General features: G+C 50.5%; 5 protein-coding genes across 5 annotated transcripts; 4 read left to right on the plus strand and 1 right to left on the minus strand.

Moving 5' to 3' along the window:
* Positions 1-520: 520 nt before the first annotated feature.
* On the plus strand, positions 521-1,081 carry FPRO_13996 (uncharacterized protein; the record flags this gene model as incomplete). Its single annotated transcript, XM_031218973.1, has 1 exon — positions 521-1,081. The coding sequence occupies one exon, from the start codon at positions 521-523 to the stop codon at positions 1,079-1,081; it is 561 nt and encodes a 186-aa protein (XP_031084778.1).
* Positions 1,082-2,179: 1,098 nt separating this feature from the next.
* On the plus strand, positions 2,180-4,183 carry FPRO_13997 (uncharacterized protein; the record flags this gene model as incomplete). Its single annotated transcript, XM_031218974.1, has 1 exon — positions 2,180-4,183. The coding sequence occupies one exon, from the start codon at positions 2,180-2,182 to the stop codon at positions 4,181-4,183; it is 2,004 nt and encodes a 667-aa protein (XP_031084779.1).
* Positions 4,184-4,845: 662 nt separating this feature from the next.
* FPRO_13998 (uncharacterized protein) lies at positions 4,846-6,876 on the minus strand (the record flags this gene model as incomplete). The annotated part of the gene is made up of 1 exon (XM_031218975.1): positions 4,846-6,876. The coding sequence occupies one exon, from the start codon at positions 6,874-6,876 to the stop codon at positions 4,846-4,848; it is 2,031 nt and encodes a 676-aa protein (XP_031084780.1).
* A 1,159-nt stretch (positions 6,877-8,035) lies between these two features.
* FPRO_13999 (uncharacterized protein) lies at positions 8,036-9,172 on the plus strand (the record flags this gene model as incomplete). The annotated part of the gene is made up of 3 exons (XM_031218976.1): positions 8,036-8,328; positions 8,357-8,815; positions 8,893-9,172. 3 exons carry the CDS (start codon positions 8,036-8,038, stop codon positions 9,170-9,172), a joined length of 1,032 nt encoding a protein of 343 aa, XP_031084781.1.
* A 441-nt stretch (positions 9,173-9,613) lies between these two features.
* Positions 9,614-12,195, plus strand: FPRO_14000 (uncharacterized protein; the record flags this gene model as incomplete). The annotated part of the gene is made up of 2 exons (XM_031218977.1): positions 9,614-12,044; positions 12,104-12,195. 2 exons carry the CDS (start codon positions 9,614-9,616, stop codon positions 12,193-12,195), a joined length of 2,523 nt encoding a protein of 840 aa, XP_031084782.1.
* Between the last annotated feature and the right edge of the window lie 297 nt (positions 12,196-12,492).

Raw genomic sequence — 12,492 nt, forward strand, 5'->3', positions numbered from 1 at the left:
AAAGTAAAAAAAGATATAAATAAGTAATATTTAAGTTAATTAATTAATAGTATTTTTATTTTTAATAAAGTTATTAAAAATATTATAATCTATAAATAATTTATTAAATAAATTTATAAAAACTTTAATTTAATTAAAAATTTAATTATTAAAATTTTTATAATTTATTAAATATTTAAATTTTATTTATAAATTATTATTAAGTTAAAACTATACAATAAATAATTAATATAAATATTATATTTTATATTTTATTATAAAAAACTTTTTTTTATTTAGATTATTAAACTTTTAATTATTAATATAAAAGGTAAAATAATAAAGTTTTATATTTATATATATAAAAAAGTTTAATCTTTTAAAAAAGTAAAAAAGAAAATTATAAATATATATATAACTATTCTAATATAATTAACTTTTTAATTTCTTTTTATTTTTCTCTTTATATCTTTTTCCTTTCCTTTTACCTCTTTCCTTTTCTTTTTACTTTTCTTTCTCTTACTTATCCTAACCAACAGCCATGCATTTTACATCGCCTCTTTACACTATCCTTTTGCTCTGCACAGCTGCAGCTGCAGGTTCCTGTCGCCTATCATCTGCAAAGATCGCAAGATGCATTGAGAAGCCGTCTATCAACGCCACAGCGCATAACTACCCAGGCTCTCCTTTATCAGCTCACAGCACAACATATCCATACAACGTCACCTGTCTCAACGATGTTCCTGTTGCTGTATCATCCTGCAAGTCCACTGATCCTGACGAAGCTCTGGCATGTGCGCGCAAATTCATCGATGCCATCGACGAGCAGATCAGCTTTCTCTACGCTCGTCGTCTAGGCTACGCTGCTGTTGCAGGAGCAGCCAAGTTCAACAATGGCACGGCTTTGAATGACCCCACCAGGAACCAGGCCGTTGCTGCCGGAATGGCTGCCAGGGTTCTCAAGTACGGAGGCAGCGAGGAGACTGGCAGGATCATGGGTGGTGAAGGATGTCAGATCTATGCTAGTCTTGAGTATGAGGCTCAGCAAATTCAGAACTGCGGTGGAAAGTTGAACGAGACCTTCGAGAGGGTCTGCAAGTGAGCATCTTCACCATGGGCGTAAACGAGGACGATGTGAGGTAGTCTGAGGGAAGCAACGAGATGCCGCTGTCAAGATGGAAAATAGGGTTGATTCGGATGTTAGTGCGAATTTACCTGAGTCTATAAAATTCTCATCACACGAGTCCATTCGGCGGTCTGGCCAATTGAGCAATCGCTTTAACTTTGAGACATCTCTAACTGACCCTTTTTAGGAAGGTCATTTAGCAATGACATCTTTGTAATTTCCTATGTTACAATCGCTTGTTTCAGTAAACTTTAATAAAGTGTCCTCGGCAATTATCTACCGTAGCCTTGAGTTTAAAACATCTTTCTTGGCGTTATGCCGTCGGCACGACGACTGGCATATTATTGCATATCGCCTTTGTTCTTAGACCCCTGAGACGTTTTCTCGAATACCATCATGGTTTATTACGAGCTGGCTCAGAATGGTTGTCGTTTAGACCATACCGGCAGTCGTTTATGCTAAATTGGAATTTAGCGCATTCCTCCGTCCCTGCATCGGAGATTCCGTCTTCTCGCGGTCATAGAAGCGGGATAGACCGGTCGGGTCCAGTTCGGCGAGTAGACCGCTGACACAGTCAATGATGTCGCGAAGAACACTGCCTGCAGATAGCCTCATGTGATAAGGCTATTTTGTGCGTCGTGAAACACTTTATTCATATGCCACCGTTGGCGCTATCAATTGAGAGACTCATCTTACGCCGTATGAGCTGGGCTGCCCAAACGTCCAGGGAGTTGCTACGGTGGGTATATATGCTTCGTGATTATCTATACGGGTAAAGCCAATTCAAGAAGAACAAGAACTTAAAGTTGATTTCAAGGTTTTGAGAAGCGGTGATGTTTATTTTAAGAATGCTCTCCACCCTTGTACTCAAGGGAGACTCACTCCCTTCAAGGCTGAGACATTGAAGCTCTCCATGCGCAGACACCATCCCTTTAAGGGAGGATACTGAGCCAAGGGGTGTCTTGGCAACGATGACATATTGAAGATAATTCTTCAGCGACTGGCGATCTCCCCATGAGCATTGGTCCTATGATCATCCTGTTCTTACTCGCGCTTGAGCGACATCTGCCCTTCATGTCTTTGAGCACGATACCACACACTCATTTGAACCATGATGGTACTCAATCGCTGTCGTTGTCAAGCCGACATGGCCATGCTCAAGGTCGTAGCATGGATGTTACGGCGTCGACTCTGCACCGAACCAGTCCTCTCGATCTAAACATCTCTAAGATTCGACCGCTCATTAAATCGGGAACGTACCTTGAACCGATCGACACAAATGTCCGCACCTCAAGCGACGCTCAGGCCGTTTCTCCAACTACACCAAGTGATCCATCAACGTTGAGATTCTCGTCTAACGCTGGCATTATTGAGCATTACTCGCAGGCTTGGAATACTCAAGACAACCAAAACGATCGAACAGAGCAGGACTTCTCCGAATTCGAGCAACTGATTGGCCCAACAGCCGGCCATACTCCACGGTGGCCATTCATCAATGATGAAAGCCTAAATACACCGGACTCTGCAGATTCAGAGCCCTTATTTTCACACTCCCGTATTCCAACGACAAGGCCAAGGCCAAGGCCAATATACCAGATCCATGAAGGTCTTGAAGATCTCGCCGATCTATATGTTCCACCACTTGACTCAGTGCCCGAAGCCGGCGAGGTAGAAGCACACCTTCCACGACCTCCTCCGACATCTCGAATAAGCCACGCCAAGGTCATGACAGCGGCCGAGTTCGAAGCTCTCCAAAAGCGCAAAGCCCGAGAAGAAGCTGAGAGGCGCTTCTACGGCGGTGAAGAAGAGGAGGACGACAAAGTTGACTACGAGTGTATAGACGATACCGAGGCTGTGAACAGGCAGAAAGCGCAGCGTAAGAAGCAGCAGGCGTATCTCGATGGCGGTTATCGACAACAGATGATGAAGAGTACAAATGGGCCTGATCTCCCACCATTGCACTCTCACTCGCGCATCTCTTCGTCGTGGTCCATGAAGTCGTTCAAGGCTTTTCAAGGTTTGCGAGAAGATCTCGTCCCAAGGCATGACAACGAAGATGAAGATGAGGATGTGCCTTTAGCACTGCTGCAGATTCAGCGAAGATCAGGCAGCAAAGCTCCATCCGTCATTAACTTCGGTCACATGAGGGGAGAGTCCATCTCGCAGCTCCTACCAATTAACATCAGACAAAACTCACGGATACCAATGCCCGAATTTGCAAGGAGTCTTCCGCAAGATATCTACCCAGGACCCCCACAAACCGCCTGGCCTTTGAACAACCAGCAAATCATCCCAGGTGGTTTGGTCGGCGTGATAGCGAGCGAAGAGCGCGCTAAGAAGGCTCGTCGTGTGCTCCCTAGCACCGGCTTCCAACCTCTGCCCGACACCAACGAGGCTTTCAATTGGTGTCACGCAACGGCACAACCGGTCGGAATAGCGCATTCTTTTGGCTTGCCAGGGGCGCAGACCCCGATGGCCTTCTCCAGGCCTCAAACTCCAGTTGCTGTCCCTCAGCTGTCCCCACTCCATTCTAATCAAGAGATGTTCAACTTATTGCAGGCTCAGACTGAGGTTCTGAGATCCATGGCGACTATGAACCAGAGAAACAACCAATCCTGGAATGCCTTTTCATCTCAGCAGCCGGTCATGAACATGGGGCCGCCCGGTGCGGGGTCGACGTATGCGCCGTCTCAGTACGCGCCTTCGATCTATGCGAAGTCGAACTACGCACCCTCAAATTACGCCAGATCTGTTTATCAGCAACCCGGTGGATATGCAGCGTCAGTGGCACCGTCAGAACGAAACACCATAGGTCTTCCAAGTCGTTACAGACCAGTTTCCAAAGCTGTGAACCAAACACTTTCGGCAAAGGCAACCAAGAACGACGAAACAATGTCTCTCAGTAACTGGGACAACAATAGATCTGATATTCCCCGTACCAGTGTTGCCGTCGAGGAAGATAGCACTGATGATGACGATGACGCATTCTGGAGAGCGAAAAGGGAGAAAAGAGACAAAAGGAGGGCGAGGTTCATTCAGGAGAATGATTTAGGAGTTAAGGCAGAATGGATCAGCTAAAAAGGAGGTACACATGCATAAAGATTTAGAGGGACACAATAGATCATAAAGGAGAATATGGAATGGGCTGGGATATCATAATCGTGGATAAAATACGGGACTATAGTAACCTGATAGAAGTAATGATAATAATTCTCTGGCCAAAGGCTACAGCATAAGCGAATGCCGCTCAGATGAAAACCTAGATTATGACTCTTTTACCGCCCTTCAAAGGGTCTACACCGATGCCGCTAATGTATCTGGCAAGATGATCGAACTTGGTATTATCGAAACCCAGAACCTTGCAATTTGACATACGAAGTTAAGTCGTCTTGGTGGATGCATTGGAGGCATTGTAAACCGTGGAGGATCAATCATCGCTTATATTTACAGTCTAAAGCTAGACCTTATAGGCAGCACTTAACTGAGTAACCCGTGGAGAAAAACAAAACCGTCATAAATCTATGTCTTCATCTCATTGAAATTTATAAATCACTATACACCTTATCTGTTGTACGAGTTGGCCAGCTTAAAGAAAATACAATATCAACTCCTTAACCTATATTTTTTCACGAAATGTTCAAGTCCTACCTCAAAGGGGCAGGCAATAATTACAATATAAAACAGTGTAAATTTATCTTACTCCGTCTGAGAATGTCTCATCGTACGTCAATGAGAATACTCTACCGCTCTGTTTCCCTGATATCTATTTGTGAGTCTTTATGCGGGCTCCTTGAAGATAGAGTCGAAGTCGAAGTATGCTTGGCCCCGGCATTGGGAAATGCAGGCGCTGCAAGCTCTGACGAAGATCTCGATACAGGGCGAGAGCGAGCTGTTGGGTCTCCGCGGGCGGTGGCAGCCAACGCGTCGAGCTGTGTCATGGTATCGATCTGTGTGGACGACCTGGACTTCATGAACGAAGCTCTGTCATCAGCCATGAATTGGTATCGTGCATCTGGGTTCTTTCGCCAGAAGACAAGGGCACTCGATATAATGATCATAAGCAGCAGGATCAGGGAGAACGCGGCGTTGGCGACGAAGAGAACGAGGCCAGTGACGGAGGGACCCATTCGAGGCATGCCGAGAACATTGGTGAAGATGAAGAGACAGATGGCGTTAAGGAAGTTGAGAACAAAGATGGCAATGTTGAAGGAGTTCGTGCTCTTGTCCATGAAGGGACGCATGACGCTGGTGGCGATGAGAGCAGCGGCTTCGATGAGAATTAGGGCGACTGCCTGGGTAACGCCGCTCTTCTGACTCAGAGCGACAAACATGCCCTTGACGAAGATGTAAGCAAGCTGGGGCACGATAAAGTAGTAGCCTGTAGCTCGATACTGGATGTACAAGAATCCCCATTTGTTGAGGATTCGCGAATTCGAGTATAGAGTAACGACCGGGTTGTTGTGCCTCGCGAGTGTGACGATCTTCAAAGCTGCCGCGGCGAGGGTGAGCAGAACTGTGAAAAAGAAGAAGACTGCGAGAACAACGTGCGCAGCCGAGTCAACCTGCGTGAACTCCCAGAGGCAGAGGATAGTGATGGGAGGGAAGCCCATGAAGGTGAGTCTCAGCAGAATTCCCTTCAGGATGGTACGCCATTCAGTTCGGAATTCGAGGAAGCGCTCACGCTTGATCCAAGCCTGCTTTGCACACAGGTCGAGGACGAGCTTGAAAAGGAAGACTAGGATGCAGGCGAAGACAGTAAAAATACCGAAGAAGACAATGGCGGTTAGGAAGAGATTCGTTGTCTCAATATGTGAGCGGAATGCCACGCGCTGGATGCCGTAGACCAGATATGAGCCGGTTTCGAGTTCAATATTGCCTCGTTTCGAGAAGGCGAAGTCACGACGAATCAGAGCTGCAGCACCAGGAATGCTTTCCAAAGACCTTTTCACAACTTGGACCGAAGCAGTAGCGAGATTGTCAAAGAGACGAGCTGGCTTACCCCCTGTAGCACGGTCATACCAAGTGAAGATATCTTGCATCCAGCCCATTCGGATGATACCCATAGACCACTGGAAGTTCTGCGTCCAAGCATCCACGATGGGTGGCATGGTAACAGCAGTAAGTCCGATGATAGCCTGGGCCTGGAAGTAGGCAAAGAGTGACAAAGTGTTGGCGGCAAGATGAGCAGCTGCGTTGCCGTAGCCGGCTAGCGAGATGAGTGCTGAAGAAACGAGACCGATTCCAATAATGATGGCAGTGACCCATTTGACTGAGAGTTGCTCGACGGTTTTACCAGTGGAGAAATCAGCCTCGACACATGCAATACTCTCGCCTGTGGAGGTCATGTTGATATATGCGCGCACAGTGGCATCCAGGTCAGGAATGCCATACGCGATACCGGGAATCTGATCCAAGGCATTGCCAATTGGGAAGTTGAACTTGATGTCGATATCACCGGGTGCCATAGGACATAGACTCGACAGGTCGAAGCTAGTTCTGCAAGGGTCGACAACCTCGTGGATGAATTGATGGCCATAGGCTTCGAGTGTAACATCAAAGTTTACATAGCCTTGGATAGACGCCAGAGCATTCACGTTAACGGTTGCCAGTGAGTTGTTTGGTGTGACGACAACGTGAAAGAGACTGGCAGTCAATAGGGAACCTTGTTGACAACTGTTGAGCGATTTTGACTCGAGAACCCTGCCGGCCATTGCGGCGGGAAATTGGGCGAGCCATGAGAATAAGATGAGAGATGCTGTGAATAGCTTCATGATTGCGGTGGATTAATGCGGTCGGCTACCGCTGAAATTGACGCGATAGTTAGATGCGCCTGCGCGCCTTGAATGGGACTTGAGGCTGTTGGATTATATGCGACAGTAAAATGCGACACTGCGAACCATTGTTGATGTTTCGATGATGCGCGCGATGACAGACTTTCGGCTGACGCGGGTAAGTTCAAATGGCGATCAGGTCCGGAAAATGAAGCGAGAGTGTCGGACACTGTTGAGTCAAACTATGCCGGGACTATCAAAGATGCTTCAGTGATGGAAGCGATCAAGCTGATAGAACTCGTGATGGTTTCAAGTTGATAATTGAAGTCTGTCGGATGGAGAAACAAAGACGGGATGGACTGGACTCGACGGGGTTGGCATGGGAAATTAGAAATAAGCTAACGAGGGGAAACACGCCAAAAGCGGAGACTTGAGCTCGTCCAGCTCTACAATTGGTGCGTTTCTCGTCCGCAAGCATGTTAAAATTGGACGTCGATACGAGGTCTTTGCCAATCACTGACGCATGCGACATCAGATTATCCCGCATCATGGTATTTCCGACCGAATCTCCTCGTATTTACTCGATCTTGTTGATTGAGATGGGTGAGTAATAATGTGAGAAATGTTGGTAGCGCGATGCGTTCTACATCAGCACCGCGATAAGCTTGGTTTTGCCCGCATCTTTGCCCTCATCTTTGCCCTCATCTTATCCCCCGCCTACTCTCCCTTGACTCTAAGCGTACGTCATGTATGCCACATCTGAGCTGAGCAACTAGAAAAATGGTGGATAGACGGCCTTGGGCTCCACGCTATTAGTGGAAGGTCCCTAAACGTTGATGGAAATACAGTGGGGTCATTGGAGGAGTGCCCTAAAATGGTGGGTACCGCGCTGCTGCACTGCCCGTGCTGCTGTTAGGATGCGCCGGACTGGTGGTAGCTTGCCTGCACTGCACTGGCATGACCAGTGCGACCTACATGATGACTCTCCTACCCTGCATTGGTTCAAAAAACAGAACACCTATTTCCGCCGCACCTTCCTTCGTCATCACACTTTCTTGGCATACAAGTGTTAAGAAAGTGGCCCTGTCTACACCAAAATCCTTAACAAGTGCACAACAAACATTTCAATCTGCGCTTTGCGCAGTCGCAAGTCGCAGCGATGGCTTCTCTCCCGTCCCCCCTCGGCCCCGCCCTTGATCTAGGGGTCCACACTCCCGCTAATCTGAACCGAAGAGCCCGTGCAGCCCTCTTGCAGAACAGCCCCGCGGTCGTGAACAGCCCCATTGGTGTTTCACCCAGACCTGGGCGGACGGCCCAGACACCGTCCCGCCACTCAACGCCGCCCCCTCGAGTACGAAGAGCTGAGCGTGCCAATCCCGCATCGACCCCTGAACAGCAACCAATCTCTATTATCGAATCGGCCAATGATCTCGCGCGTAAACACGCGGAAGAGTACGACGCCAAACTAATGGTCTTCCAGGCCTTCTGGCGCCAAGCTTGAAGAAGCCAACAAGCAATTCACCTCCGACCGCCGACGTTTCGCTCAGAAGTTTGTCGACAGCGTCCTGCGAAGAAGTTCTAGCGATGTACCAGGTTCTAAACCTACCTACAGCAGTGTCGCCGCCGCCTCGCTCCCCGCTGACCGCGCCCGCACAGCCCACCAGCATCATCATCATCAAAAACAAAGCACCGACAAAGGGCCCACCTCATCGCCAAGAGCAACAAAGCCCCCCCGCCCCCCCCGACAGGACCTCCGCGTCTTCGTCCGTCTAGAAGCCGGAGCTCCGGCTAGGGACCATAGCGGCTATGCCATCCGGACCCTGATCAGGGAAAAACTCGGCACCGTCTCGGAAGGTCACCAGTTTCGGTCAGGTCGGGATTGGCAGTCCTTACTGGCCGACCATGAAACACGCGATTTTCTCGTAGAGAAGCAGGCCGAGTGGGCGGCTGAGCTGGGAGCTACGGCGGTAGAAAAAAACAAGGAATGGCATACTTACGTGGTCTCAACTTTCCCAGAAGACTGACCGACTTTCGCGGCAACGAGGTGGATAGTGACAGCGTTGTCAGTGATGAGATAGAAATCCAGACAGGGCTCAAGCCCGTTGATATACGTCCTGGAAGACAATTCTCGGATAACCCTTTGACCAAGGCTCTCCTTGTCTCCTTCCTGAAGCCCACCAAGAAGAGGTTCTGGTCCCTCTTCGGGAGCCGGGCGGCCAGACTCGTAGACAAAAGCGACGTACCCCAAGCAGTGCGAAACGTGCTGGGGCTACCACTTTACCCGCAAGTGCCATAGACAGCCAGTCTGCCAACGCTGTGGCAAGACTGGCCACTCTGGAGACGACTGCGCTGCATGGGAGCAGTGCGTCAATTGCTTAGCCACGAGCGCCTGTACGTGTCACCCGGCCGAAGAAAGTGCGTGGCGTCCTCCGCCGGCTCAGCAAAGAACAACGGGAACACATCAGAATAGTGGGCGCTGAGACGTACCGACAACGTCACTTGGATTCACAACCAGAATCCCACATAGAAATCCGACAAGACACGACCGAGCTGCTGAGGGACGATACCCCAGCAGACGAACGTCCAGACGCTCGAGACTCGAGCCCGGCCGCGTCACGAGCACCTTCGTGCATCATGGTGGCCACCGCCCCCAGGGCGGGTTATGAAATGGAGGAGCCCGAGCATCCTAGACCAGGCTCGCCACGAAAGCGTCGAATTGTACTCATTACTCGTCCTCATGACCAGGAATAGATATTCGCAGACACGAAAGAACGACAGGAAGCCGCTCAAGGTCTTCCAGGCCAATGTCGGCAAGATCCCTCCGGCTCACGACTGCGCTCTGGCACTGGCTGACTCGGAACGATATGACATCGTGCTCCTGCAGGAGCCGTGGACAGCCCATACGAAAACGCGCTGCCTGACGAAGACCCATCCTGCTTACGACACGTTCACGCCAGTAGAGTCCTGGGACAGTAACGATACTCGACCTAGAGTGATGACATATGTCCGACGAGACCCAAGGCTTCTCGCTGACCAGATACGACCGTTCCAGACTCGCGATATTCTCTGGATCACAATCAATGGCGTGACTGTAGTCAACTTCTACCGCCAGAACGACGAAAGGGATGCCCTTGACACGCTGCTTCGATGGCCTGTCCCGGAACGCTGCCTCGTCGCTGGCGATTTCAATGCTAGACATCGAAGCTGGCAGACAGGGCAGACTACGGACCGCGGCCAAGAGATTGCCGGTTGGGCATCAGAGAATGACATCGACCTGCTTAACACGTTAGATATCCCAACAAACCCACACGGCAACACAATCGATCTCGCTTTTGCCAACATCCCACTTGCTGAAGCCACTGTTGAGGACCATCTCGCCACTAGCTCCGACCACTTCACCCTCAGCTTGACTCTCCCCAACATAAAGCCCGCTCCACTACAGCCGGGCAAGATTCGAGTGACGACAGAAGATGAGCTTAAACGATTCGTCGAGATCGTAGAGCTTGGAGCCACAGAGATCCCCCTCAGAGATTCAACGCCCGCGGAGCTGGACAATCTTGCGTCTTCACTTGTAAATCTGCTAACATCAGCAGCGAAGGCAGTGGGTCGGCCCTCACGGAAAGGTGGCTGCCCAGCTCCATGGTGGACAGAAGAGTGCGCCTGTGCCGCGGCTGCATTCCGGGCCATCAGAAGGAGGCACCCCCTCAGCTTCAATCAGGATGTTCAGATCGCCAAGAGAGACTTTCATCGCGTGGTCCGCCGAGCAAAACGAAAGTACTGGCGGGAACTCATCGATAGCTTCTCCAGCAGCAGTGCTGTCTTCAAGACCGTCCGGTGGCTGAAATCTCCGGGGCCCTTCCAGCCGCCTCCCCTGCAGGTCGACGACGCTGTATACGAAACTCAGATGGACAAGGCGAGCGCACTTCGGGGAGCGTTACTGGAACGCCGAACTTCTGATGACGATATTGGAGACCCCTGGACACCAGTCTCTCCTCCTCGATCGATCACATTCTCACCCGAAGTCTCCCTAGACGAGGCACAGCATGCGACTATCCATACAGGCAATACTTCCCCTGGGGCGGATAGCATCACCGTCAATCTTCTCAAAGCCGTGTGGCACATCGTCGGGACGCATATCCGTCGTTTGTTCGAAAGGTGCCTCTCCTTGGGTCATCACCCGGAACCATTCAAGCAGGCGGAGGTGGTCATGATCGCGAAGCCGGGACGACGAGACCTCACAAAGCCAGGGGCATGGCGACCCATCTCCTTGCTCTCCTGTCTCGGAAAGGGGCTGGAAAGATTGATCGCTCGCCGCTTGGCGTGGGCAGCTGTTCACTATGGCGTCCTTCATCCACAACAGGCGGGCGCTCTCCCCAAAAGGTCGGCAACAGACCTGGTGACCGCCTTGATCCACGATATCGAAGAAGCATTTGCACGCAAGAAGGTGGCCACCCTGGTCACGATGGATATCCAAGGTGCCTTCGACACCGTCATGCGCAAGAGACTAGTCTTGCGTCTCCGTGAACAGGGCTGGCCCGACCATCTCGTCAGATGGGCTGAGTCCTTCATGAAGGATCGTTCAGCCCGCGTGAGGTATCAAGACACCCTCACGCCCTTCGCTCCTCTCCAGTGTGGACTGCCTCAAGGCTCACCAGTATCGCCCATCCTCTTCCTGCTCTACACTGAGCCAATCCACCGACTAGGCAACCCTCAGGGCCGCTTCGGCTACGCAGACGACACGGCTATCCTTTCTATAGGCGACACAATAGATGAAACCACTGCAACGGCCTCCAGCTCCATCGGCGAGATGGTTCGATGGGGTGCAGCAAATGGCGTTTCGTTTGACCCGAAAAAGACCGAAGTCATGCACTTCTCTCGCAGCAAACTCAGGACCACGCCGGCTATACGCCACGGCGATGTCGAGAAGCACCCCGAGCCAGCCATACGCTGGCTCGGCATCTGGCTTGACAGCAGGCTATCGTTCCGCGTTCACGTCGAAAAGTGGGCGGCCAAGGCGCATGCCGTCGCCTATCATCTACGGGGTCTCGCCAACACGATACACGGCCCTCTCCCAAGCGCCGTGCGAAGTGCCGTCATGGCTTGTGTCGAGCCGGTACTATTGCATGGATCTGAAGCCTGGTACCCGGGCACCACCAGACCGCGATGGAGTCAGCCTAATAGAGACACGCCATCGAGCAATCAACATCTCATACAAAGAATGAACAAGGCCTTACACCAGTCCATGAGAGCCATACTGCCCATCTGGAAAACGACGCCCATCACCATCCTCCACCACGAGAGCGGCATACCGCCAGTTGATCAACTCTTGGAAAAACGGCGATGGAGATTCTCCGCGCGGCTCAAATCACTTGACGACGCTCATCCTCTTGTGCGGAGAACGTTGCCAACCCGTCAACCTACCTACCACGATCTCATAAAGCGAAGGTATCAACAGGCAGAAAATAGCTTTAGAACACGACTCCGACGCACAGATGAGCTTCTTGTCTCGTGCAGGCGTCCTAAGCTCCTCCAGAAACGCTTCCAACAAGAAGAGATGCCACCACTGCAGACAGCATCAAAGGAGAAGACAGCCAAGGCCTTTCTCCGCTGGGTCAA

The sequence above is a fragment of the Fusarium proliferatum genome (genome assembly GCF_900067095.1).
Source record: "Fusarium proliferatum ET1 genome assembly, contig: FPRO_scaffold008, whole genome shotgun sequence".
NCBI classification, from domain to species: domain Eukaryota; kingdom Fungi; phylum Ascomycota; class Sordariomycetes; order Hypocreales; family Nectriaceae; genus Fusarium; species Fusarium proliferatum.